Here is a 25,259-nt window from a genome sequence, read left to right as displayed (position 1 = left end):
CAGCCGCATGCGGAAGATATATCCTATTCTTTGTGTTCGCCCTCGTAAGCACACGAGGCCAACCATGGACAATGAGACAAGTCTCTATTAGTATTGTTCTTTCCATTGTTGTCCCTATCGAAATGGATTCGGGTTGCAGCCTAATTCATCGGCATCTTGTTTGGCTATAACCTCATCGCCCGATACAGTTGCAGCAATAGAGGGCTGTTTCTGTCTAACCAGAAAACAAAACAAAAACTCAGTTTCACGAAAAGCATTGATAGTACTCTAGGTGACATAAAAGGCTGTGCAGGTTGCATGTGAAACAACAAGTTGGTCTATTATACCCAAAAGGGTGCTAAGCTTTTTGACACAGGATCTGCACGATGATCTTGTTTTAGGGTCCAAAAAAGGGGGGGCGACCCCTGGATTGCAACGCTGTCATCGTTAAAAAGAAACCTCCCGGGACCACATCGTACGGCACTTGCACCGATTTGTTTCGAGAAGCCGAATTCCGAACGGAGCATTAAGGACAACTTTTTTCTTTTTTGTCTTGGGCGCCGATTGGGCATCTTTCTAAGCCAGAATCGCCAATTGTTACTTGGCTGGAGGCTGCCAAGTCAAAATGTTTCGCACATTACCGTCGAGAGTGGTCCAGAGGCCGTACAATCTGACAGTGCAGACTTGGATATTTTTCATAGCGAGATGTTGCGCCTAGGGCATAGAACGACCCAAAGGATTTACAACGTGCATATAGTAGTGAATAAATACTATAGTGCAACCAGCGCTACAGGGTACAGGGTGACGACAGCATCTGATTAGGCCAACAAATAATTGGCAACAGTGTAACTTTGATACCGACCATGCGGAGTCTTGCATTCAGAATTCGTAGCCAACTCGAGCACGAGGAACACAGATAGAGATGAGTTGAAGAGCTTTTTATCGTTTATTTAACTCGTACTTCATAAAAAGTCCCTCCTCCAACACCAGTCCAAAATAAATAACTAATCGACCAAATACGTAAAGTATAGACAATATGAATAGTTAATACGCAAATGATGCCACCCCATACTCCAAGAACTACCACGCTATGCAGTGTTGAACACTTTCTAAATAAAGCCAAGCATGCTTGCGGTATTTATGATCCGTCATAATCATGAGCAACGGTAGCCTTTCCTCCATCTAGGATGCCAGACGTTTGTTTTTTTGAGGACGTGATCCAGTCAAGCGCCATCCCCCGTTCCCTTTTTCCCCCTCATTATCATCCATCTCATCCCGTTCATTTTTTTTTTTTTTTTTTTTTGAAAAGTTGAAATTCCTGTCTCAAACATTGTATCCCGATGCAGCCTGCGCGCTTGCCCTCTTCTCCTCGTCCGTGGAGACGACGTAGACCGGCTCCGGCGCAGTCACCGACGGGGTCTCGCCCGAAGAGGTGAGGTAGCCCTGCATAGCGATGCGGCGGCGTAGAATGTCATCGTGCACGACTCGGCGGCGGCCGTCGGCGAAGTTGTGGGCCTGCAGCAGCATAATCAAGAGGAAGCCCTCGACGATCATGGTAGGTGTGTTGCACAGCAGCTGGCCCGTCTCGGTCCACTGCATGCCCGAGGCGACAATCAGCAGGGCAACGACGGTTCCGACCGCGGCGTAGCTGGCGCTGGTGGAGGCGCAGAAGTCTCCCACGGCGTTGCTCAGTCGCAGACCCAGCGAGAGCTTGGCGTTCTCGTCGGCGCCCTCGGCGGGCGGCATCTCGGCGTCGAGCAGCTTGAACAGCTGGTAGTCCTGCTCCATGAGACGCTGGAAGTGTTGCTTGGCCAGCTCCGTCTCACGGTAGTCGACGTTCTTCATGATGAAGCTGTCGATGAAGCCAATGAGACCAGTGTAGGTGCCGATGATGAGCCACCAGTTGTCGTCGAACTCGAGCTGACGGCCGATGGCGGCCCAGAGAGTGAAGACAGCGGCGGAGATGGTGAGGCCAATGGAGCCGCCCACGATGAAGGCGTAGATGTCGATGCCCTTCTGCATGCGGTTCAGGGTCGGGGCCGTGCTGGCGACGACGGGGTTAGGCGTGGTGTCGCCGGTCAGGAGGCGCAGCTCCATCTCAATTTCCGTGTCGAGGGTGTCGATGTTCTCGATGCACTTTTCCAGATGCCTGTCGTGCTGCTTGCGGATGTTCTGCAGGAACATGGTCGTGACGGTTATCTGCAGGGCCGTGGCAGTGTTGACGTACAGCTGCCAGGTGTTGGAAAACTGCAGAGGGACACCCCAGACCACCCAGGTGATGATGCCAGCCCAGTAGATGGCGAGGAAGTACAGAGACCCGACGGCGGCGGAGACTGCGTTGGCAACGCGGTCCAGGATATCCTCCTTGGTCTGCATGGAATCGAAAATCTCATTGCGCATGCGGACTTGCTTCTTGGTTCGGAGCCGCTCGCGGTCAGCCGAGGGCAAGGAAGAAAGCATGCGCTCGTTGGACTGGCCGCGGGAGATCAGAGAGCAGATACGACCCAGGATATCCTTACATGAGCCCTGTTGCTGACGAAGCAGGAGGGTGGCCGAGAAGTAGGCCTGGATGGAAGAGACGTCCTGGAGAATGACCTGCCAGGTGTCGGTAGGCCCGCCCACAATTCCCCAAACGCCCCAGGCGATCAGCAGGAGGAAAGTGATGCCGAGAGCCCAGCGGGATCCGGCAGCCCGGACGATGGCATCAAGAACATTGATCTTCTTCTTGGGCGCACCCCTCTGAGGCTGGCTTTCGACCGCGGTCAACTCCACTGTCATCTCCTTCTTGATGAAGGAGTTTGTGGTCTCCCATCGCGTCAAGCCAGGGTGAGGCAGGCTTAAAGGGGCAGCGGCCTCGGTGGTGTATTGGTTGTCAGGGGCATTCTTGAGGTTGTGGAAGAAAGTCTTCACTCCCTGAATTGGTGAGAAACCCATGGTGCTGGCTAGGGACTGGATTTCTGGCGACTCTGCGGCTCGATCAACGGCAAGAGTGATTAGGTGTAGGTATGATCAGAACTTCTCCAGTGGGACTTGTTTCAAACAAGGGGGCAGTCCTCAGCCTGCTGTAGAGAAGTAACGCTCAGCGTTGTCATAAGGGAGGTGTGATTGGTGTCAGTTGCCCAGCAAGAGATCGACGGCCAAGTAAACGCCAAGTAGAGCCAAGTGAGATGGAGCTAACCTGCCAAGAAGAGTGAGCATTGATGGCATTGTCTGGGAATCAAAATATGGATAATGGATGTTTTATAGACGTCCTGCCGAGCCCTGGGTTCGGTGGCAATGCTCTTGGCCGGCTCTGTCTGCTCAACTCGGTCCAGGCAGATCAGCTCCATCGTCGGAGATGGACTCCCCTCATCCTGGTGGTATCTGATGTGGCATATGTTGGGAAATGTGGGAGGCTGCGTGCATCAAGCGGCTCTTCCACCGTCTCACCTTGCAGGACGTGGAGGCTATTTGGAAAATGTGTCGTGGTGGAGTTGAGTTGTAGCAGCATCTTGCCTCGACAAGCGTTGCCCCATGCTGGTTTACCCGCTCGTGAGTCCCACAGGTGGATAGTCGACTGTGTGTGTGTGTATGCGCGTGTGCGTGAATGTGTGTGTAGGTAGTATTTTTGCTTGCAGTTGCAGTTGCAGCTGGCGAGGATGCCGGGATGCCTGTATACCAGGATGCGGCAGCTACTGACGACAGACGAGATATGCGTGCATGCCCACACAACGCGGACGTCGCCAGGTAGACCCCGACAGGCAAGTCGGCGCAGTCAAGCCCAGCGCTGCCAACTTGTCGAGAAAGTTGGGTTGACAGCCTCGAATTGCTGCTGTTGCGCTCGGCAGCTCGAGGCTTCTTTCGTTTCAACCAGTTGAAGATCCGGTCAGGGCTTCCGAGGCTGAAACTGCCGATCGCGCCGCCCAATTGCGATACTACATACAGCAGGCTCGACTCTGGCTAGTCTGGAGGCTCACAGGGTTGGCCCTTTCGGAGGCTTTCGCAGCCTTTGCCAGCCAGCAAGCGCAGCCAATGGGGTCGCGTCCAACTGCAGCAGTGCTTCCAAAAATGGCAAGCCATCCAAGCGTGTCCAATGGCAAAACGCCGTCGTCGCCGCGACCCCTGCGCGTGTGGTGTGATCGTCGTTGGGCCGATCTGCGGTAGTAGTAATTAAGCTCATGGGAGCGCAAGGAGGGGGCGCTGCGGGCCGCGTGGAACTCGCTGGCCGTAGCCTCTGCTCTAAATAATCACCATGGTAGGGGTCTTTGGGGTCTTTGGGGTCTTTGGGGCCTTTGGGGCCTGGGAATCACTCTGCAATCAACAAGTCTGTCGCTGGCTGCGGTCCCTCTGCAATGTCTCTCTCTGGGTCTCTGAAGCAATCTACTGCCACCCCCGATGCCTACGACGACGTGCAGCACCGGTATATTGCCCGCTCCATATTTATATCTCGACGGTTGCATATCCGACCGCCAACCGCGCACTAGCAAATGTTGCACTGCATGCTCCTTCGTGCTGCTGCTGCTGCTGCTGTTGCGAGACGATGCAACCCTGGACCACCAATTTCTCTCTTTCATGACAAAATTGACAAAATACAGTACCAATTGCGAAGGCATCGCGGCGGGTGTCAGACGGCTATCTGACTTCCCGGCATGCATCCTGCAGCCAGATGGAGCACGGGTCCAAGATGCGTAGAGGGTTGACTCTTGGACGGCCACAATATTTTTGCCGATGATGGGCAAACACTCGTCTCGACCTTCCCTTGATTCCCTTCCCCCTCATCGCAGGCGGCTTGGCGCCCACGCCCATAATGCAGGATGCAGACTGCAGCGCACTGGAGAAGATATGATGGATAACTTCCACCTTCGTCTCATCCTGCCCTCGAGTCAAAAACAATGCATACGCGCCAGATGCACCAAAAGCACGAATGAGCCTGGCCAGCCAAGCGATCGATACCCTCAGACCCTGGGCCCGTCTGGAGCATTGCTCGACAAATGCTGCTGCTTTCGATTTGCAATTTTATGTAACCGTTTCCACCGACGTACGTGAATCGCAGACGGCCACACAACTTGCGAAATGGCAAGTCGAGCCCAATTTGCCATCTTCTCAAAAATGACATCTATCAGATCGCAAGGGAACAGAAAAGTGGGCGCGAGGTTGCATCTGTAGTCGCCTCGGGGTTTCGCGGGCCTCTGCGTCCCGAGACGTCGTGACGTCGCTGGAGCCCTTTGGAGCCCTTTGGAGCCCTTTGGAGCCCTGAAGCGCATTATCGCGTAACCTCTGCAGGCGTGCTACAACGTACAACATCCTACTTCGCGCCGATCCCTAACCCTAGTCTGGGTCCGCTCCATGTGAGACATGGAGGTTTTCCAAATATCTTTGACTGATCCATGCCATTTGCCCATTTGGAACTGCATCTGGCTTTGGGGCCTGCCCGCAGCGTCCGAAGAGAGCAATGATCTCGCGGAAGAAAGGTAAGTTTTGACGACGGTTTCCCCTTGGCATACTTCGAAAACGTTCGATCGCTGCGGCTAACCCTTCTTCACTAGAGGGGATTCGCGTGAACCACACTGGGCCACCTCGCGACGGCTTGCTGTTGCTGTTGTTGTTACTGTTGTAGATATATCCCTCAGCCATGGATCTAACCCGGACGCCGGATAGGAGGGGCCGCTGCAAATACTGGTTCCGGCTCTTCAGTATGAGGCAACGTTCCTGTCGCTCTCTCTTCTTGATCTTCTCGAGATCCCAGATCACCAAAGCGGCACCTTCGTAGCCGATGGCAATCACACACCATCGGATACCTTCCCGACGATCTTGCTGGCAGCAGACACGCCCACAATATTATCAAAGGCCAATACGTCTCCGAAATGCTCATACGACCAGTCCTTCACTGGATCTACAACGTTGGACTGAACCACCTGCTGTCTTCCTTTGGGTATCTTCCTCGCTGGCACCCGTGGAGTCTGTCAAAAGGTATCTGATCATGAATTACGACTATCGTTTGACCCTAGGGACACTTGCTGGCGTTTGCATGCCTCGCCATTGCAAGCAAAGTGGAAAACTACAGGATACTGACCGTCTTCTCTACTAAAGACGGTCTATTTCGGGCAATGTCGGCGCCAAAGCCCCCCATTGGCCAAGGCTCCGGTCTAAGTCAACGATGGGTGTGTGAAGCCAATGAAGGTGCGAGGTATAGCCGAGAACGCCATCGGCCCCGTTGGGTAGGAGACGAGTATAGAAGTCTCTGGAGAACGGAGAAATGGCCGAAAACGGACATGATCAACCTTAACTTCAACGACCTCGCATAGCCCCACGCCTGTCTGATCGCAGCTGCCGACCTTGCGGCTCTCGCAACAGGGATGCCAGCCACTCGCTAGAACAAGTCCCTGTTATCAGATGGGGTTCGACGAGAGGAGGCTACTGAGGGGACCATGAACTGCCGTTACAACCCGGTTCACGACTCTTGCCATATACTGCTGGCCCATCGCGAGTGCACACCTGCGATGCGATCAAAGATTCCACACCAAATACCTGTTTGCATACACCGTCTCTCTCTCTCTCTCTCTCTCTCTGTCTCGCTTAATCTTGCTCTCCATGGCATTGTATCCATCATCATACTGCTCAAGCGAGCCTTGATGCCCACACACTCTCTATCCTCTTTCCTCAAGAAGAAGTTGATATACATTACATTTGGAGAACTACCTCGTGGATAGGTTGAAGGAGTGACTATTAGCGAACGTACATCCTGCAACGACAGAGAACTCCCTCTCTCGCCCCTTGCTCGCATGAACTTCCCATGCATGCTTCGAGCGGGCAAGATCTCGGTCCTTTTCTCCCCACCTAGCTATTCCTATATCTCGACGCCAAGCTGCCAAGGAGACTAGCAAATACCATTACGAGGGTGGCTCTCGTATACATGCCTCTCGATACACTCATCATTACTATCAAGGTATCTCTCTCCGTCGTTGGCGCTTCGTTTAAAACCCCTTAGCCTCCACTCTGCCGAGATCCCGACCTCAGATCGATCGTTGCTGGATCCTACCTGCTTTCCCGCAGGTACCGCGAAGAAAAGGAAACAAACGGTGACGGTCTCTCTGTCGTACCGCCTGTGCCGCGACTTGTGGCGATAAGGGATTTAGTTGGATCATAGGGCAAGCATGAGAGCAGCAACGCCCAGGCCGACACAAGGCATGGCCAGGGCTCAGGCGCCGAGACCCGCGACAGGCACGGGGGTAGAGCCACCGGAACCACCAGGCTGACTTGCCGAGGCAGTAGCAGAGGGACCACTTCCACCGGCACCACCACCACCTCCTTGCGTGCCTGAGGGAGAGCTTCCACCACCACCACCGCCTTGACTGGGTTGAGGCTGCCCTCCACCACCACCACCACCGCCTTGACTAGGCTGAGGTTGTCCACCACCACCACCACCGCCGCCACTACCAGGTGTAGGTTGAGCCTGACCACCAGTCGCAGGAGGAGCAGATCCACTGCCGCCAGCTGTAGGGTACGGTTGTCCGCCAGTCGCAGGAGGGGTAGAGCCGCCGCCGCCGCCACCTTGCGTGGGCTGAGGCTGCCCGCCACTTGCGGGAGGAGCAGAACCCGCACCACCGCCACCACCACCAGGTACCGGCACGGGGACGGGAGCTCCACCGCCGCCGCCACCTCCGCCTTGCGTGGGTTGAGGCTGGCCACCACCGGCACCTCCAGTAGGAGAAGGACCAGTTCCACCACCAGCACCCCCGGTGGGAGGTGCACTACTTCCACCGGCACCGCCGCCGCCACCGGCGGGAGGAGGAGCCGTGCTGTTCGAGCCGCCTCCAGGGGGCCTGGAAGCGGTCGAGGTAACCGTGGCCGTGCCGTTGCCGGGACGAGGAGTAGGAGGAGCCGTGTTGTTCTGACCACCACCACCTCCTCCGGCAGGGGGAGGTACGGTAGTAGTCGTGTTCCTGGGAGGGGCAGGGGGGTGCCGTGTTGTTGCCCGGCGCGGGCGGTGCGGGTGGTGTGCCGGACGTCGTGATGAGCGAGGTCAGGGTGTACATGCTGCCGCCACCACCTCCGCCTCCACCTCCACCGCTGCTGGTAGGAGGAGGTGACGGGGCCGACGAAGATTGAGTGACGGTGGCCGACGAGGTTTGAGTGACGGTAGTCGATACCGTGCTGGTGCTGCCACTGGCCGCGCTGCTGCTGCTGCCGCCGGGAGGGGCGGCGGCGCCGCAGACGAACTGGCTGTCTGAGTGACGGTAGTAGATACCGTACTAGTGCTGCCACTTGAGGGAGGAGACGGCGGTGGCGCCGCGGACGAGCTGGCCGAGGTCTGGGTAACAGTGGTCGACACTGTAGTGCTGCTAGCAGGCGGAGGCGGAGGCGGGTTAACCGGGTAACCCGACGACGGGCTTGACTCGGCAGAAGGGGCACTGCTACTGCTAGCCTGTGGCGGCGGCGGCGGCGGCGGGTTGACAGGATATCCCGACGGGCTCGACTCGGCCGGAGGGGACGAAGCAGGCGTCGCCGTCGTCACCACGGTCGTTGATGCTGGGCTCGAGTCCTGAGCCAGGACCGCGGCGGACAGGCATAAGAGCCGGAGAAGGACTGCGTCCTTGAGAGGATGCATGATGGCTATTCAGATATATCCTCCTTTTTGTAATCCTTTTGCTTCAAGACTGGTGAGGCTCAGGTAAGGTCAGTATAAGTAACGCCAAGAACGACAACCCATGCAGTAGTCAGGGAAGGTAAGGTCAAGGAAGTGCACAGCTTACGGATATGTTTCTTGGTTTTCCAAGACTTCTCTAGCTGAGGCTGTTGCTTTCCTGATAAGAGGGGAGCAGCAAGAGACTTGACGCCGGGGCCAGCTCCCATCTAAGTATCCATGGCCCGTCCCGCCCAGTTAGCGAGGGGAACCACCATGACGGCTCAATGAGATTGTTGTTACAGCATTACAGCAATCACCCGAGATCATGGAACTCTAGTGTGATGATGTTATTCTAGCACGCGCGGCACGGAAACATGTAGACATTGTGGACTGAAGCTTGTTCGTCCGGGCGTCCGGACGAGCCGTGATAGGATTGTACGTTCCAACATGATGTTTCCTTACGTATAGCAGGACCCTGTGATATAGTCGGCAGTTGATGGGCTGACCAGAGCCAATGCCGCTGAGTTTGTCGGGGCTAGAGGGAGCCAAATGGTGCGGGAAGACGGCCAGGCTAGATCCTAGTCAGTCGTGCAAACCTTACTCGACTTCCACCACATTTCAGCCCGTGGGCCGCGGGGCGCGGGGCTTCAACACGGGACGGATCTTCCAGCTCACCATGATGAAGACTGATCTCATCATGACTTTCAAGGTTAAATGATGAATTCGCCTAACCCTACGTATGCGGCGGCCGACACAACGCTCGCTCGCCCTCAATTCAAACAATCGCTGATGCTCTATTTACTGAACAGTCGCCATAGCCCCCACCATGGCCTATGGTGTGTGTGGTGTGTGTATGTATATATGTCAAACGCTATCCTCACAGCCCTCTCATGGATCACTGCTCGTATCCACCCATGGTATTGAAGGTGGTGTTAGGGTCTTCTGCCAAGTAATCCACCACCTTTTCTGGCCAGCTCTTCACCTTCGCAGGCCAGGTCTTTACCTTTGCTGGCCAAGCCTTCACCTTCGCAGGCCAGCTCTTTACCTTTGCTGGCCAAGCCTTCACCTTTGCTGGCCAAGCTCTCTAACCTGAAGCCGGCTCAGTCTCTACAACCGTGTTGGAGGAGGAAGATTGTTCTCCTGGCTGTGGCTGTGGCTGTGCCTGTGCCTCTGGCTGTGCCTGTGCCTCTGGCTGTGCCTGTGCCTCTGGCTGTGCCTCTGGCTGTGCCTCTGGCTGTGCCTGTGCCTCTGGCTGTGCCTGTGCCTCTGGCTGTGCCTCTGGCTGTGCCTGTGCCTCTGGCTGTGATTGTGGTTGCTCCATCGGCTGTGCCTGTGCCTGTGACTGTGACTGTGGTGGTTGTTCCATCGGCTGCACTAGCTCTCTCGGTAGCTCTTTGCGGCCGTTTGCTTTGTAGTGCAACACGACATCGCTGCCACCCTTCCATATATGTGCCCGTAGAGTTGCGAGGCTCATGTTGATAGGCAAAAGCTAACATCTTTGTCAGCAATGTTTCGACTCTTCCGCATGTCTTCGCACGTACCTGTTCATTGCAGTAAAGTTCCAGATACTCCTCTGGTTTGAGTGCGTTCTCGTCCGCCTCATGGAATGACGGATCAATTCGCTCAGCCACATAAGAGAGAATCTTCTTCACCCGTAGCATGCGGTTAGCGTTCAACCGGTTGTTTCCGTCAGTCGTCGCGATGCTTGGCAACGTATCCTGCCATGGGTGGAGAATGAACGAGACTTTGACAGGCTCTTTGGACGGAATCGTGTTCTGGCGCGGTATTAGTACAACCAACTCTGTGACGCATCCAGGCAATTTGCATGTCATACCGTGAGCAGCACGTCGCCGAGCCACATGGGAGCCTTTTGCTCAATCATATCTGCATCATGGCCCACCGTCTCCACTGTTCCCCTGTACAGGTCGGCACTCCCGCCCGATGTCTCCTCCTGAATGATCACTCTAGTGCCTGCAGGAAGTTTGAGCACCGGGGTGTCAGAGGGTAGGCTTGGTGTGATCTTGGTCTCGACGAACTTGTCGGGAGTGTCTTGAAGGTCCTTGTCGTACGCATTATGCAATCTTTGAAGGACTCCAAGGAAACTATCGTCGACCTCCTTCTCATGGTTAGAGGATGATTCAGACTTATTTTCTTCGTCTTTCTTCTCCTCTACAATGACCGGCTTTTCGATGTTGCTTGAAGCAGACCGTCCAAGCTTCTTAGACCCAAACGACATGCCCATCTTAAATCTCTTGCCGAAGGTACCTTTGCCGTTATCTTTGGCCTCTGTCGGAGACTTGGGAGTCTCTGGCTCTTTCTCGGCCGTCGCTGGCGTCGCCGGGGCCTTGGATGGAGCTTCAGCAGACGTGATGCCATTTGATGAAAAATAGTCATCGTTTGAAGCTCGCGCAATCTGAGATGACTTCTTCTCCTGGGGGCTAATCGGCGCGGCGGCATTCTCAGGCACGCCGGGTAGGTGTGCTCCAAGACCAGGAGTGGTGACCGATATCGCCATGCTCGGAGTCATGGGATAGTTATCATTGCCTTTGGGGGTAATCACGGCAGATTCGTTCTCCCATCCAAGCGAGGTTGGTATTTGTATCGAGCTGGGCGGGTTAGCTCGGGCGGCCGCTTGGCGTTTGGCAACGCCCTCGTTCAGTTTGCTCCGATGGACTTCGTCTCTTTTGATTTCCTCGTCAATGAGATTTGCAAACAGGTAGCGAAGTACCCATTTCCCAAGGTTGACTGTCCCTCGATTAGTTCCTCTGGATTTCATTCGGTGGTTTCTGTGCAAAACTCACTTCGTTGATCGTCCCTGAATTCGATCGGCTCGCGCGTGACAAGCTCATCGGCATACATTTCCGCATCAAAACAGTTGAAAGGCTCCAGCACGACAGCCAGGTTACCCGAACTGGTATCAATCGAACACCATGGCGCGACGGCTTCAGTCGTGTTGACTTCGGGCTCCACGTCTTCCATATGTCTCTTGCCAAACCTACGAATGACTTTGCACTGCCAAGTGTTAGATGTAAACGGTCCTTGAACCACGTGGATGACTTGCCTGAATCAAGTCCCACAACAGCACGTCACCAGCCGTGTCGAGCGTGAGAACTCGTCGTCGATCATTCAGGAGCCTGTGCTTAACTAGGCCATTTTGCCCTTCGATAGTTTCTTTGGGCAAGCGGTATATCGGCTCAATCGCATTAGCCACAATAGGGTCCACGAGCTCAATTGGTTGCGCTGCCAAATTAGGCTCGGATGAGTTGAGTGTTTGAGGCGGGAAAGTCGCTGTGTGTGAGATTCGCAGTATTGAGTTTGCCGGTATTTTACTCCTCTCCCCAGTTGCGGGCACTTCTCTTGCTTGCTCCGACATGGAGGAGAGCATGCTGGCTCGAGCAGCCCTGTATTCATCCGGCATGAGTGCGCCAGGGCCAGTGTCAACGTTGGCCCATCGGTTGATGGAGGAGCTGGCGCTAGCAGTCCAGACATAGTCATCAGTGGTAACAATCTTGCTAACGCCGCCATGCTCCTGCGCCAGCGCGACAGACAACCCTTGGTCCGTCTCGGAAGTGCCTCTGACATCAGTCTTGACCACCAGGCCTGACCGGTCACTACTGTAGAAGACGCTCAGCTTCGGGTGATCAGAGGACAGCGACCAAACACTGTCGTTATGCATGGTCAATGTGTCCATGCATCGCCCAGCTGTTACACTCCACACTTTGATCGTTTGATCGGAGCTGGCAGTCATGATGGTATCGCAGGACTCGTTCACCAGAATGGATCTGACCATGTCCGTGTGTCCCACAAACTTGGTTACGCTCTTCCCAGACCGAGGGTCCCATAAGCGGACACTGGATTCAGGCCCGCCATTAGCGATGATGCTCCGGCCAACGCTGAGGGCGTATACAGAGCCTTTTTCTGGTGTTTCTTCCCCTCGCGTGTCAATCTCCAGGGTCTCACCGGCGCCATTGAGATCCCAGAGTTTGATTTTGCGGTCGAGTCCTCCCGAAGCCACCCAATTAACGCCGTTTGTTGTGGCTACACACTTGACATAGTCGCTATGTTGGCCGATGGTGTGCGCCGGTTCATCGGCAAGCGGCCGCCAGACTTTGACGGTCAGGTCGGACGAAGCGGAAACAAGGGCGGATTTGTCGGACGCGAGGACGATGTCGTTAATCCAGTGGGTGTGGGCTTGGGTGGATGAAAGAAACTTGGTTCCCGGTTCCGAGAAGGCGGAGCCAGGCGCCTCTAAGTTCCATGCGCATACTATGCCGTCCCTCCCTCCAGAATAGCTGGTTCACAATTAGCAAAGTGCGTCGGGTGTCGAGTTGGGGCTTGCAGGATTGTGTCGGAGGCTTACAGAACTGCATTGTCCGGATCCACGGCCAGGCCATTGACACCCAGGCGATGTCCGCCAGACGAAGAATGATCGAGCTCTAGAACTGAATTTCGGCAAGGTTTGTGTCAGAAGTATAGGCCTAAAACATTGCCGTTGTGTATGTAGTGTATTGCCATGGGAGCTATAGCAGGGTTTCCAGGCCAATCGTGTTGTGGCAGCTGGCTATGCGACAACGAGAAGAACGCAGAGTGATGTGATGCGGGGCTTAGGGGAGCAATCAACAGGGACGGGTTGCCGTGAAGAATGGGACGAACGAACCATAGCTGATCCTCTGGCGCGCCTTCTTCGCCATTATGAGCTTGGGAGAAGGGCGACAATCATGCAGTTCGGGCACCTCGTACGACAAAGCACTCCAGAGCAAAAGAAGCAGCAAGAAAACAATGTATAATAACAAGCAACTCGTGGGGCTAGAAATGTCACTAGCAGCTGTATGCTCCTGGGTATGATGTGGCTAAGAGAAGATGGTTGGCTGGATGATGCTCGGGGTGTGGTGTGTCTCGTGTGTCAACAAGGTCCCCAGTGGACTGGATGGTGGATAGAGTCGGTCCTCGGTCCTCCCGGCTACAAGTACAGCGAGCGAGCCCAAGTGCAACGCTCCTTGACACTGGGAGGCTACGACCTTCTTGCCTTCCAAGCTTGCGCGACTTGCTGTGAAGGTCATCGATCGCTTCCATCAATTGAAATTGGATGCCATTCAATGCGGAAGAGCATCACCTTGCATTCATGCAGCTCCTGCCTCTTCCGACTGCTGACGCTGGTTCGCCTGCCACGCTACTTCACCTTTGTTTTGGTATGTGCGTCCAACAGTGACGCTGGCCTGGAGACTGTTAGGTAACTGCAAAGGACCCCTGGTGCCGGTGCGGTGTTGCGCCTAACGCCATCAGGCTGTAGCGTCGTCTTCTCCGCTCCAGAAATGCCCAGCCGCCCAGGCTCTGACGAAGGAGTCCCCGGCATTTTGGCCTGCACTCCAACTTCTGCAGGCACGGGGTAGTAGTAGATCGAATGTTCTGGGGATGCTTCTAGATTAGCTCCGTTGCAGCTTCGCCTGAAGGTGCAGCAACCCCATTTTCCCGTGCATGTGCTGGAATTTAGGTTGCAGTTGCATGATAGATTGGCAACAAGAAGGTCACTGCATATCAGCAAGCCCAGGTGGTCCAGTCAGCCGGCTTCAATTAAGCTGTCTAAACAATCTACCGGCAGGCGTATCAGTAACAAGGAAGTCAAGTCCCTAAGGACATTGACTCTGCGCACGGCAAGCACTCATTGCATCATCTCTTCCTTCTTCTTGGCTGGCAACAAGAACCCCCAGTAGGAGGAAGGTCACAAGAATCTTCCGCTTCGGAGGTGTCCTTTCTCTAACAGCAGTAACCAGGCAGGTGAGACTCGGTGTCTGCGTGACCGCGTATGTGGGTTAGCAAAACATTTCACAACTGTATCGCAAGTACGAAGAAGCGAGGAAACACTCACTCGCCATGTTTCCGCCCACGGTGGGGGCACACTTGTTGTCGCTGTTGGCGTAGTAGAATTTACCTATTTGACGGACGTTCATGTGTCAATGTGGAAACTGCCACTTTCAGAAGAGGAGAACGACTGGCTCTCTTAGCCTCTCCGAGTACGTGGTGACGAAACTTACCGTTGTAGCACTGGCACACCAGTTGGGTGATGCAGCACTTTTTGTCTTGACTGTATAGGTGGTGTCAAGGTCAGCTTCGAATCGAATACGAGGTATACGTGCCGAAGCTGAGGTATCCTCGGGCCAGCGTATTGACGACCACTTACAAGACGCTGCAGGCAGGTACGCCGTCAGGAGGACCCTTGGGGCCGATGGAAGCAGTTTGGATGTCGACAGCAGCGGCGAGGAGAGCACCGAAGATGGTGGAGAGGATGATGAGCTTCATGGCCGCGGCTATGGAGCGAGAAAGGCGAGTTGTAGTGTGCTTGTTGGAATATATCTGTCTGTAGCGTGGATGTCACCGGCAACGGGGATGTAGTAAGTTTTGGGGAGCGGCGGTAACTTGGACTTTTACAGGTGTCCATGACTTCCTTGGAGGCATTGCACACTTTATATAGGTATGTAGCCGTGTGATGTATTCACTCAAGTGATGGAATTCTCCATATCATCATAACGCGATGTTACTCATACTGGCAAGTCTTGATGTGCTGATGGATGCATTATAAACCATGACTCCGTAGAACACGAAACCCGTCCGCGTTGACGTTCCAGCCATGGGAAATAGAGCACTATGGATAATACTGAATAACACAAAGATAGATGGGTAGAGAAGAACCTAAGGAAGATATCGCTTGTGCAGTCATTATTAACAACAAGCCTACGACTACTCGTCCAGTACTGAGCCAGTTGTTATCGTCGCCAACAGGGTCTATATGCCCAGCTTTTTATTGGGTCAAGCTTCTGTCGCCCTCTTAAAATTGGCAACAACCAACGCCGCCGAGACCGCGATATTTGTTTAGTGGCAAAGACTGATAGCAGATCCACAATGGAGTCGTAGGAGTGCCAGCAGATGTCTCAGGTATGCTTCCAATGCCGGAAGCCGGAGGATCAGGCCCACGTAGCCCAATAGCCATACAGCGATCACGACCGATAATGACAGTGAAAGCTCCAAGGAGACCCCAGTCGTCACCACTGACGACCGATGTACTGGAACTCAGCAGGATGGGCAACAGTCTCTGGTGGGCGGCCACGAGCATAAGGATGCCGACTTTGGCGTGCCCCTTTTTCCAGTGCCGCGAACCCCACGATGGGCCGCGGGAGGCACGTATAGTTCAGTAATAGTGAATCGTCTGCCCAAGCACTTGCGCTCGATTCCATGGCCTTTAGTGGCTTTGTCTGCACTATGAAGGTACTCATGTCCTCTCGGCACTCAGGGCGGGGGCTCGGCAGAATCCGTTTCCTATATTGTTCTCGCCATAACGCGTTTTGCGCTTCTATCGTATAACTCCTCACATCACGGCTCCGTAATCGAGAAGTAGGCGCTCGATCTGTGGCAGTTGCCCACGAGACACACATTCCGAGCTCAATCGTCGCAGAAGCGCCAGTGGCGTCGCGTTTGTATATTCGACCCATTCTGGCAGATGATGTCGCTTGGCCTCTCGGGGGAAGCTCCCCGTGAAGTTCGGGTTTGCGCCAGCCTCTAGAAGCAGTGGAGAAAGTGACGCATAGCCATGGTACACCGACGCCTTGAGCGGGGTGAGGAAACAGCCATCGCCGTTCGGATCAGCTCCGTGCTTGATCAGCAGGTCTATGAGAGAACTCCCATCTAGGAACTGGTGATTTAATCGACTGATGGCAAGTTCCATCAGAATTGCAGTAGGGTCGAGGCGTGAGCCGCATCGCTCCACCAGCCATTGCAACTTTCCAAGAGCCAAGCTCTGTTCGTAGCAGTAGAGAATTGCCATGACGGACCCAGTGAAGGTTGGTCTGCCGTCGCGGTAACCGAGAGTCACAGTTAGGCGTGTGGTGAGGAGCTTGGTCAGGTCGGGAGTTCGGTCATGGAGGGCTTGAAGCATGCTGTTTATGAGGGAAGATGTAGGGCTGATCAGGAGTATATTTAACAACACGCAGGCCTCGCCAGCCGTATCGGGAGTGGGATGACTCTGAAGGTGGTATTCCGGAAGATTGTATATGTAGTAGAAGGACCATCCTCCGACAATTTCGTTCAGGTATTTCTGCACCCTGGGAATCCGGGAGTAGTGTGGGTTGCGCGGGTCGCAGTACTGTAGGGACAGATTAACGTGGTCTCGCCAGTCCTCGTATATGATCAATGCAGGAGCTAGTGTCAGGCAGTACGCCTCACGGTCGTGCAACCAGCTTACCCCAGCTCCGTGAGGAGCAGCGGCCACAGCTTGCCGCAGGACACTTTCTGTGAACTCGGCCATGATGGTTGGTCCCGATAACGCGAAGTAAGAGACATCCGTCTCGTGTATGAAGGAGAGTCGAGAAACTCCATCACGGTGTAATGGGCAAGAGTGACTAGAGGAATACTGCAAGGTTCAGGTGCTTTATCGGTGCCTGTTGGTTTCAGGGGCGTTGGCGTATTGTCCCAGGTTTCTGGTACGTCCATATCGAGCATAATGTCCCATTCACTCAAGTCGTTTGATACTGTGATCAAGCAACCGATAAGCTCTCCAAGATAGCCAATGTCGTAGAATGACGCTCCAAGCTTTGGTCCATCTGAGTCAAGATCGTGCGATGCGGCGGAAGCCAGAACGTCCCCCTTGATGCCATCGTTTGTATGCCATGGGGCCCTTGCGTGTCCACCCAGCCAAATGATGGCGCGTCGTACAAATGGTCGGTCCTCCTCTGGTATTGCCTGGAAAATACGAACATAGGTCTCAGCTAGATCTCGAGGCAGATTCTGAAGAGCTTCTAATATCTGTGACTCGGTGCGAAGGCGTTCGATTGTATAGATTTGGCACTCCGCCCACCGAAACCTGCAGCATGCTTCTTAGCATAAATACTTTTCATGACAGCAAACTCGTGGGTATTTTGCTCATTTCTAGGGGGATACCAACATTCCTTGAGCACCAGAAACTAGGGAGTCTTCAATACGTCTAGCCAGGTTTGGCCGTTTTTGCATATGCCGGCTTCGAGCAAGACGGTTCCGGATGAACGTCCTGATATCTCCAGAAACCAAGGCATTAGACATCGAAAGTGGTACAGAGATACCAGAAAAGACGTTTTCAATATCGGAGTATTGCCTGCTAGTTACCAGTAGTCTGACGTTGCAAAACCGCTGGTCCAGGCCAATTGTTGCCAGCAGGGCTATTAGATCACTTCTTGGCGAACTTTCATCGACGGCATCGACAACAACGTATAATGCCGTAAGATTCGAGACCACCATCCCTAAGATGTTGTTGAGCTCGGCAAGGCTTGGCTCGCAGCCTCTGTCATGCAGGTCCTTGAGTTGCGGCGGGATCCATCTTGCCTGTCGGCAGGCTTGGCTGATAGTCCATCTAAGGAAAGGGGCTGACTCGTCCTGGTTGTGGCTATAGTGGCAATAGTAATATGCATGGGCTATTCCTTCTTGACCGGCGCAATACTGTTTCAGTTGTTCGTTGATGAACGAGGCCATTACTGTCTTGCCACAGCCTGGTATGCCAGAACACCATAGAAAACGATCTTTACTGGCCTTCCATGAAAGCCAGCCATTCCATTCTGGACATCGAAGAAGCCATGAGGTGGTTTCTTCATGGTGTTTATTCCATGCTTGATTATGGAGAGTCGACGGATTTGTCGTTTCTAGCCAACGTAGAATCTGAAAGCGTTCGGCATCTGTTATTAACTTTGATTAGTTGTTTGCAGCACCATGGTAAGGAGGTGGCCGTACCTGTCACTGATTCTTTCACGTTATTGACGCTGGCTCGGATGGCTTTGATATCATGCCTTCAAGATGTGATCAGCACGGATACTTGGTAATAATAAACCTCTCTTGATGTGCTGCCTAGGACGTGGTACTTACGCCATATCGCCGCTTATAGCAAGTAAGAGCGTTGCCTTATACTGGGAGACCTCTGAGAGCAGCTTTCGGGCCTTCGACTCTTTCAGCGGCCATGCTAACTCAGCGAACGTTATCTTATGACGTTTCTTTCTCGAAGCGTCATTCTCTTGGAGCTTGGGCAGGAGGCTCTCGAGCGCTACCAGGCGCCTGCGACATGTTTCAAGCGTCCCGGACAGCCCCAATGGGTTCGTACCCAACCCTTTTAGGGTTTCGATGATGGCTTCCAACGATGTGGTCTCGCCCAGGATCATCTGGAAATCTTTGGGCGCGTCCTTGATAGTCTCGATGCAGTACTTGCAAGTGCTGACTATGCGGTTTGTGATTTCGACGAAGGCAATAATGCTGGCTCCCATAGACAAGGGGTCGGCCATCTTGAACTATAGTTAGTAGCCAAACTTTACTACCTATGCACTCAGCATGAAGACACAAGTATCGTCAACATGAAGCTGAACACATCCTCAGTCGTAAATCCTTTTAACTGAGGGCTCCCAACCTGATTACTGTATGCATCAACCCCGCCTTGGGTGGCTACCAATCTCTGCGCAATGTTTTCTGTTCAGCCGTTGAACGCCTCCCAATCAGAGCAGGGTCTTCTTACTGGGCGAGCCGAGCCAGGGTGTACAAGCTGCTCCACTTTCGCATTCGAGAGTAAGTAGATGGTTTGCTTGCTTTTCCTTTTTACGGAATCGCATGGGCTCAAGTTGATGCCCGGTCGTTATACACGTAGTCGGCATTATCGAGATAGTATACAGTACTGTGAAGGTAGCTTTCATATCGCTTTCTAAAATCTTTATAACCCACTTCCGTCTAGTGTCATAATACATTGCCCTGTAGAGCGTTGACAGCCCACTGATAACTTCCGAGGAAAATGGCTCCTCCGGCACTGATCCACATGACTCGGGGTCCAATACCAGCGAAAAAGGGGCGAATGCCATGCGTCTTCAATATGCTCCTGAGCACCGGTATCACACGCTCCCTTTCCTTGGACAACATCACGCGCGTCTTGAGCACATCCAGCGGCGTCGTGATACCGGCCGCGATGGCACCGGATATGCTACCGAAAACCGCACTCTCGGCCGCCGTGTTCTCGAACCCGTCTCCTCCCTTCCGGCGCCGGCTCCACGCCTTCAGCGCCTCCCACAGCGGAAACTGGATCACCGTAAAGGGCACCTCGCGCATGACGGTGATGCCCCACCCCGGTACAGCTCGCGCCACACGCCCTCGAGGCCGATGGTGCGGTACTGGCTCAAGATCGCGCCCAGGGCCGCGGAACTAGACCCCCCGTGCAGGCCGGCCTGCGCCCGCTGCTTGACCACCTCGGTCGGGACCCGCACGGCGCACGCGGCGACCTCGCCCATGCTCGCCGCGGCCATGTGCTCGAGCGGCGCGGCCCAGCGATCCTTTTCGGGGATCCCTCCGTGCAGTGTCGCGAGGAGCTGCTTCTCGTGCCGCCGTGCCGCGAGCGTGCTCTTGACCCCTTCGTACGTGCAGAAGAAAAAGGCGGCGCCTGGCGCAGAGCCGACGACGGCAGACCCCACGCCTCGATAGATCCCGCGGAAGCCTCCCGAGGGGAAGAAGCCGGCGGCAGATTGTAGGCGGGTCTTGAGGGTATCGAGGGGAAAGAGACTCAGGTCGACAGTGGTGCCTGCGAGACCACCGGCCAGCAGGGCCGTTGTGAACGGAGGCTGTGACGATGTCGACATGATTTCCCTGAGTTGGATGTGTGGTTCCCAGATGTTGGGGTCGTTCGTTTCGGGGTCGTGATATTTCTGGAGCAGCTTCGAGGCGAGGGCCTCCTGACTTTTATCGAGTCTCTGCGATCATCGGGGTGCGTGAGAAGGGAGCGTGGGGTATCCAGTTGCTGGACAATGCTGGTGCAACTCCAAGTGCAAGTGGTGGTGATCGCATGAGCTTTTGCGCCGAGCTCGACTTTCTTCAGTGGAGCTAGCACCGATTAAAACCGATACCGCCCAGCCGTTGGTGCTTGCAGGAAGTAGGTTAGGTACTTGTTCTAGTGCACAGCAGGGGTCCCGGGTTTAGTGAAGTCATAGGGAGCCAAGGGAGCCAAGGGAGCCAACCGCTGGCCCAAGCTCCCCTTGTACCTGGAAGAGCCGAGCTACGGGCAGCTCTCAAGAAAAATGACAATACAAACAGTGAAACCCCCACCAACCCCCGGACCTATATTCAGGATGAAGGTTGCCATATAATGGAATGCGCGCAATTCCGCATGTCTTGCACGGATTGGCAAGGCCAATTGGCCTGGCCGAGTTCACTGATGCTCTTCGGGCTGCATGCAAGCCTCGCTTCCCCGAGGCCAAAAGCCGTAACCACAGGCTCGTTGGTAAGCTGCTCTTTGCGCCGGGAAGAATGCGCGGCGTCTCGTTACAACATGTAGCTGATATCTAAATTCGCAGGCATGGCAATAAGCGGCGGCGTCGATTCAATGGCTTTGGCCTACCTATGCTCCAAAGTACGAGAACACGATCCCTCGTTCATGGTTTGCGACAACCCAGTCGGGTCGTTTCGAGGTTTCGTGGTCGACCACGGTCTGCGACAGGAATCTGCACAAGAGGCGGAGCAAGTGTGCAGGGCCCTCAGGCAAATGGGATTTGTCGCCATGTCCTTCGCCATAAACTGGAGCAAGGAATTCGGCGTGGGCACGGATCCCAAGGCCATGCCCAACTTCGAGAGCGCCGCGCGCAGGGCGAGATATAGGCGGCTAGGCAGGTCCTGTGCGCATCATCGGATAGCGACGCTGCTGCTTGGTCACCACCAGGATGACCAATACGAGACCGTCCTCATGCGTCTTCTCAATGGGCATCGCAACCATGCCCTGCGTGGTATGCGGAGAGGAAGCGAAATACCGGAATGCGACGGCATCCATGGCGCTTACAACAGTGGCTGGGTAGACGACCAAAATACGGACACCCCCTTCATCAACTACAAGCCCGATAAAGTTACGCGAAAGCATCTGAAGCATGAGCTTGTCGATAATATTCATACGCAGTTGCTAGAGGATGGCAAGGGGGACGAGTCCCTGACTAACCCGTGGGTTGGTGACAAAATTGACCATGTCGATGAATATGGGTACTTGGCCGAGGACGTGGAACAAGTCAGCTTACCGTTGGACCTCGGGCTCCCGCCCCTACCCATTGAGGATGCCGGTGTCAATATCTACCGTCCAATGCTGGATTTTGGTAAAGATAGACTGCTCGCGACATGCCTCGCCCACAATATTCCTTGGTGGGAGGACAGCACAAATGCGGACCCTACACTCACGACGAGGAATACGCTGCGGCACCTGGCTGCGACAGAGAAGCTCCCAATTGCTCTTCGGAAACCAGCTGTCCTTGCCCTTTCAGCAAAGTGGGAAGCCAAGTCTCGTGCACGAGATGCCGAAGTTGATAGATGGCTGAAGCGAACCATCTTACATGAATTTGAGCCCCATGTGGGAACCGTCATCGTCCAATTTCCGGACATAAAACCCACCGAACAGCTTCGGCGTCAATCTTCAAGACGGCATCGTAGCCGCGTTGCACAGAAGCGCGCCATTGCGGGCTCCTTGGTACAGAGAATTTTGGCCCTTGTCAGCCCGGATATCCAGCTTCCGCCTTTGGCGAATCTGCAGAATGTCATAGCGCGCCTGTTCCCGTCGCTTGCTAGCCCTTCCGAGTATCAGTCAGGGACCCCTCCGAAACCATTTCCAATCGCTTCCGTGCACTTCACGCCATTCGAAGCAACTCCAGCATCCGTAGCTCCAAGTGTACCCGCCAACGAAAGAGCTTGGTACGTGTCGCGTTTGCCCTATTCCTCCACCGCGCCCCTCCCACACTGGCGGATTCCCTACTGGTCCTCCGCAGACGACCGCCGCAAGAGGCTGGACCAATATGGCGTGCCCAAGAAATACAAGTGGTCGCTGTGGCTACCTTGGCATTTCTATGACGGACGGTACTGGATCCGGTTGACCCACTGCCTGCCGTACCGCGTCGTCGTCATGCCGTTCCTCGCCGAACACGCCAAGGACTTCAAAAAGTCGATCGGCCGCGACAAGGCCAGGCGGCTGAACACGGTCCTGAAAAGTATGGCCCCCGGCAAGGTCCGATACACATTACCAGCCGTTTACGCCGAGGAATACCTGGACCTCGACGACGTCAAACCCCGCACGAACTACCCGGAGCAGGAGGAAGCGAGCGTGGAGGAGACATCCGAAGATACACCAGAAGTACGCGCTGCAAAGCGGCGCAACTCTGGGCCGCTGCTGCCCATTGTGCCCTCCAAGATGAGGCTTTTGGCGCTGCCGACGCTGGATGTCCAGATACCCGGACTCGAGAAGTGGCTTAGGTACGAAACGAGATACAAGAGAGTAGATAGAGAGACGCTGCGCAATGCGGGAACCTTCTCGCGGGGGTCGTTTGTTGCACCTGTAAGGCTTAGGAAGAGGGTGGCAGTAACGGCTACCCGTGGGCGAAAGGGGGAAACAAAGCGCCCGGACGTAAAAGGTGAGTAGGTCGCCCCCCCTGGGTTTCCAGCAGCCCGCGGAAGTCCGATGAAGCTGTTCCCAACTCATAAAAAGCAAATGTATATCATAACCGAAGTTCACTCTAATTCACTATCTTCTGGGCGCTTCATATTACCGATGTGGTTTGCCAAGCTATCGCGACGTCCATCTGAATTCATATCGATTATGAATAGATAGCTGTGAGATTCCATCTACTCAGCCAATCCTCGTACTCTAACACGCCTGTCGCAGCCCGAAAACCCCTAGCACTACGAGAGGCCCATATCAAGACGGGGGACAGTGAAGCTCGGAAAACCCGGGACGACATTCGAGAGATAGGCATGCCGAGAACGAAACTCCCTCCTCAGGACCCAATTGCTGCGTTCTCCTTGCCCTTGCTGCCGACCACCTCCTCCGTCCGTTTACCATGGGTAGTAGTACCCACGACTGCATCCGCTCCGCACCCCTCCTTGCCCTCCTCGGGTATTCCCGACACCGCAGAGACGGACCGGCTTCGGCCGGGCTCAGGGTGCCGCTGCCGTACATGATGGACAGCTTCTGGAAGCTATCGCGCACGGCGCGCGTCAATTCCACATCTAGCGATGGGGCTTCGCTTGCGGCTCTGTCCCGGTGCATGGCTAGATCGCGTGTCAGGAGTGCTGCTGATAGAAGTTTTCGAAAGGGGGTTAAGAGATCGATAAGCAGGGAGGTAGATAGGACTTACCACGACGGAACATGCTTGCCGGTGTCAAGGATCGGCTCGGGCTTCTCTCGTTTATTGTGAGAGCGGTAGTAGTGGCTGTGCTGGTGCTTCTGGCCCGGCTGCTAGGTCCAGGGGTGGCGGCGGCAGCGGAGGGTGAGAGATTGATGGTAGTGGTGTTGGTGGTAGGGGCCAGCAGAGAGCTGGGTGGTGGCTCGCTCTTCTTGTTCTTCTTGTGGAGTTTGGCTTTGCCCTCCTTTTTGCTCTGGACTTGTGGCAAGGAGTGCTGGGGCGGTGTGTCTGCTGCCACGGGCGTGGTCGTCCGTGGTTTCGGGGTCAAGCTGCGAGCCTGTTGCTGCTGACACGATTTACACAGCCCGTCCACGGGCCGGGTGGCGACGTTCTGGGCGCACTGGAACATACCCGGGGGCACTCGAGGTTGGGGATCCGGGAGCCATTTGGTGGACTGCAGCAGGAGGCGGTGGTCGTCTCTGGATCTCAGTTGGGAGCCGGGAGCAGGGCTCGGGCTCGGGCTCGGGCTGACACTGGGCTGGCTGCTGGGGGGGCAAGTGCGAGGATGATTGCAGACGCCGGACGACGTGGCAGTAGCTTGTGTTTTGGTACTGGGTGTGACCACAGCTGTGATGCTTGGTCTTGATCGTCGTACACATTTTGTTAGTGACTGGCGATGGTTACAGAACCCTTCTGTAGCAGTTGGTTTCTGGAAGTAGGACCTGCTTTGGGTTGTGGGGGAAAGAGAACGAGTTTCGTCCTTGGTGTGGTTGAGGACAACTGGGAAGGTCATCAGCCAGGCTTTCTAGGCGTGTCGACGATGAGGATGGTGGTTCTCGTCAAAGAGGTAGAAGGCGTCTGTCTCGTTTGATAATCTCCGGTTTCCAGCCACTCTGATCTAAGATTGATCTGTCTTGGCTTGCTGTTGATGTGTAGGGAGGTTCTCTCATTTGTCACCGAGGCGTGGTTCATGCAGTGTCCTGATCGTGGGACGAGTCTGGAAAGAAGAGATGCGGTGCTATGCGACAAGACCTATGCGTACGGGTCCGTTTTGCAAAAGGTCTAACTCATAATGACTTCCCAGTTCCCAGCCATAATTCACAATTGAGGCATCGTGGCCATTGAATAGGGTTGACTCTCCTCGATCGTGACAATCCTATAAGCAAACAGGGGTGCCACATCGTAGGAGGCACCTACTCTTCTCACACTCTGCGAAGGCATCCATCCATATGTATTTATGTTAAAAGGCACATTGAAAAATTGTTCACAGGACCTCGAAAGCTGGGTATCTAACTGGCAAGTACGCACCAACCGCTGCTGCATGTCGCTCTTTCCTGTTTCCACCTGGCCAGTAATCAGATACCTGGCTACCTACATGTATTTTACTTACACAGCCGTCCATCGTCTTCTCCAACCCAATCCGATTCTCGTCAGCCAACGCTGCATCATCAGCCAAGCGTCACTCTTACCTTTCCTGGCAACGCCGCCACTTATATGTCTTTCTTCACATTGTGGCTTACTCTCACCAACTGATTTTCTATCATTTC

At 54.6% G+C, this 25,259-nt stretch overlaps 9 protein-coding genes across 9 annotated transcripts; 2 read left to right on the top strand and 7 right to left on the bottom strand.

The window, feature by feature from the left end:
- Window positions 1-1,302: 1,302 nt before the first annotated feature.
- On the bottom strand, window positions 1,303-2,913 carry PG986_008939 (uncharacterized protein; the record flags this gene model as incomplete). Its single annotated transcript, XM_066845161.1, has 1 exon — window positions 1,303-2,913. One exon carries the CDS (start codon window positions 2,911-2,913, stop codon window positions 1,303-1,305), a length of 1,611 nt encoding a protein of 536 aa, XP_066697559.1.
- A 4,243-nt stretch (window positions 2,914-7,156) lies between these two features.
- On the bottom strand, window positions 7,157-8,566 carry PG986_008938 (uncharacterized protein; the record flags this gene model as incomplete). Its single annotated transcript, XM_066845160.1, has 3 exons — window positions 7,157-7,781; window positions 7,855-8,181; window positions 8,238-8,566. 3 exons carry the CDS (start codon window positions 8,564-8,566, stop codon window positions 7,157-7,159), a joined length of 1,281 nt encoding a protein of 426 aa, XP_066697558.1.
- A 532-nt stretch (window positions 8,567-9,098) lies between these two features.
- On the top strand, window positions 9,099-9,302 carry PG986_008937 (uncharacterized protein; the record flags this gene model as incomplete). The annotated part of the gene is made up of 1 exon (XM_066845159.1): window positions 9,099-9,302. One exon carries the CDS (start codon window positions 9,099-9,101, stop codon window positions 9,300-9,302), a length of 204 nt encoding a protein of 67 aa, XP_066697557.1.
- Window positions 9,303-9,668: 366 nt separating this feature from the next.
- PG986_008936 (uncharacterized protein) lies at window positions 9,669-13,275 on the bottom strand (the record flags this gene model as incomplete). Its single annotated transcript, XM_066845158.1, has 7 exons — window positions 9,669-10,073; window positions 10,126-10,359; window positions 10,419-11,329; window positions 11,386-11,589; window positions 11,642-12,876; window positions 12,945-13,026; window positions 13,242-13,275. The coding sequence occupies 7 exons, from the start codon at window positions 13,273-13,275 to the stop codon at window positions 9,669-9,671; spliced, it is 3,105 nt and encodes a 1,034-aa protein (XP_066697556.1).
- A 1,063-nt stretch (window positions 13,276-14,338) lies between these two features.
- Window positions 14,339-14,881, bottom strand: PG986_008935 (uncharacterized protein; the record flags this gene model as incomplete). Its single annotated transcript, XM_066845157.1, has 4 exons — window positions 14,339-14,373; window positions 14,451-14,513; window positions 14,617-14,666; window positions 14,763-14,881. 4 exons carry the CDS (start codon window positions 14,879-14,881, stop codon window positions 14,339-14,341), a joined length of 267 nt encoding a protein of 88 aa, XP_066697555.1.
- A 1,063-nt stretch (window positions 14,882-15,944) lies between these two features.
- PG986_008934 (uncharacterized protein) lies at window positions 15,945-16,880 on the bottom strand (the record flags this gene model as incomplete). Its single annotated transcript, XM_066845156.1, has 2 exons — window positions 15,945-16,718; window positions 16,818-16,880. 2 exons carry the CDS (start codon window positions 16,878-16,880, stop codon window positions 15,945-15,947), a joined length of 837 nt encoding a protein of 278 aa, XP_066697554.1.
- Window positions 16,881-18,459: 1,579 nt separating this feature from the next.
- PG986_008933 (mitochondrial carrier C12B10.09) lies at window positions 18,460-20,205 on the bottom strand (the record flags this gene model as incomplete). Its single annotated transcript, XM_066845155.1, has 3 exons — window positions 18,460-18,873; window positions 19,463-19,651; window positions 19,720-20,205. 3 exons carry the CDS (start codon window positions 20,203-20,205, stop codon window positions 18,460-18,462), a joined length of 1,089 nt encoding a protein of 362 aa, XP_066697553.1.
- Window positions 20,206-20,713: 508 nt separating this feature from the next.
- PG986_008932 (PP-loop family protein) lies at window positions 20,714-23,238 on the top strand (the record flags this gene model as incomplete). Its single annotated transcript, XM_066845154.1, has 3 exons — window positions 20,714-20,843; window positions 20,917-22,843; window positions 23,199-23,238. 3 exons carry the CDS (start codon window positions 20,714-20,716, stop codon window positions 23,236-23,238), a joined length of 2,097 nt encoding a protein of 698 aa, XP_066697552.1.
- Window positions 23,239-23,364: 126 nt separating this feature from the next.
- On the bottom strand, window positions 23,365-24,371 carry PG986_008931 (uncharacterized protein; the record flags this gene model as incomplete). The annotated part of the gene is made up of 4 exons (XM_066845153.1): window positions 23,365-23,447; window positions 23,510-23,638; window positions 23,725-24,041; window positions 24,124-24,371. The coding sequence occupies 4 exons, from the start codon at window positions 24,369-24,371 to the stop codon at window positions 23,365-23,367; spliced, it is 777 nt and encodes a 258-aa protein (XP_066697551.1).
- Between the last annotated feature and the right edge of the window lie 888 nt (window positions 24,372-25,259).

This window comes from Apiospora aurea (genome assembly GCF_038362705.1).
Source record: "Apiospora aurea strain CBS 24483 chromosome Unknown utg000006l_segment0_segment0, whole genome shotgun sequence".
NCBI lineage: Eukaryota > Fungi > Ascomycota > Sordariomycetes > Amphisphaeriales > Apiosporaceae > Apiospora > Apiospora aurea.
The sequence above is the reverse complement of the archived record's forward strand: the minus strand, read 5'-3'. Positions and strand labels throughout refer to the sequence as shown.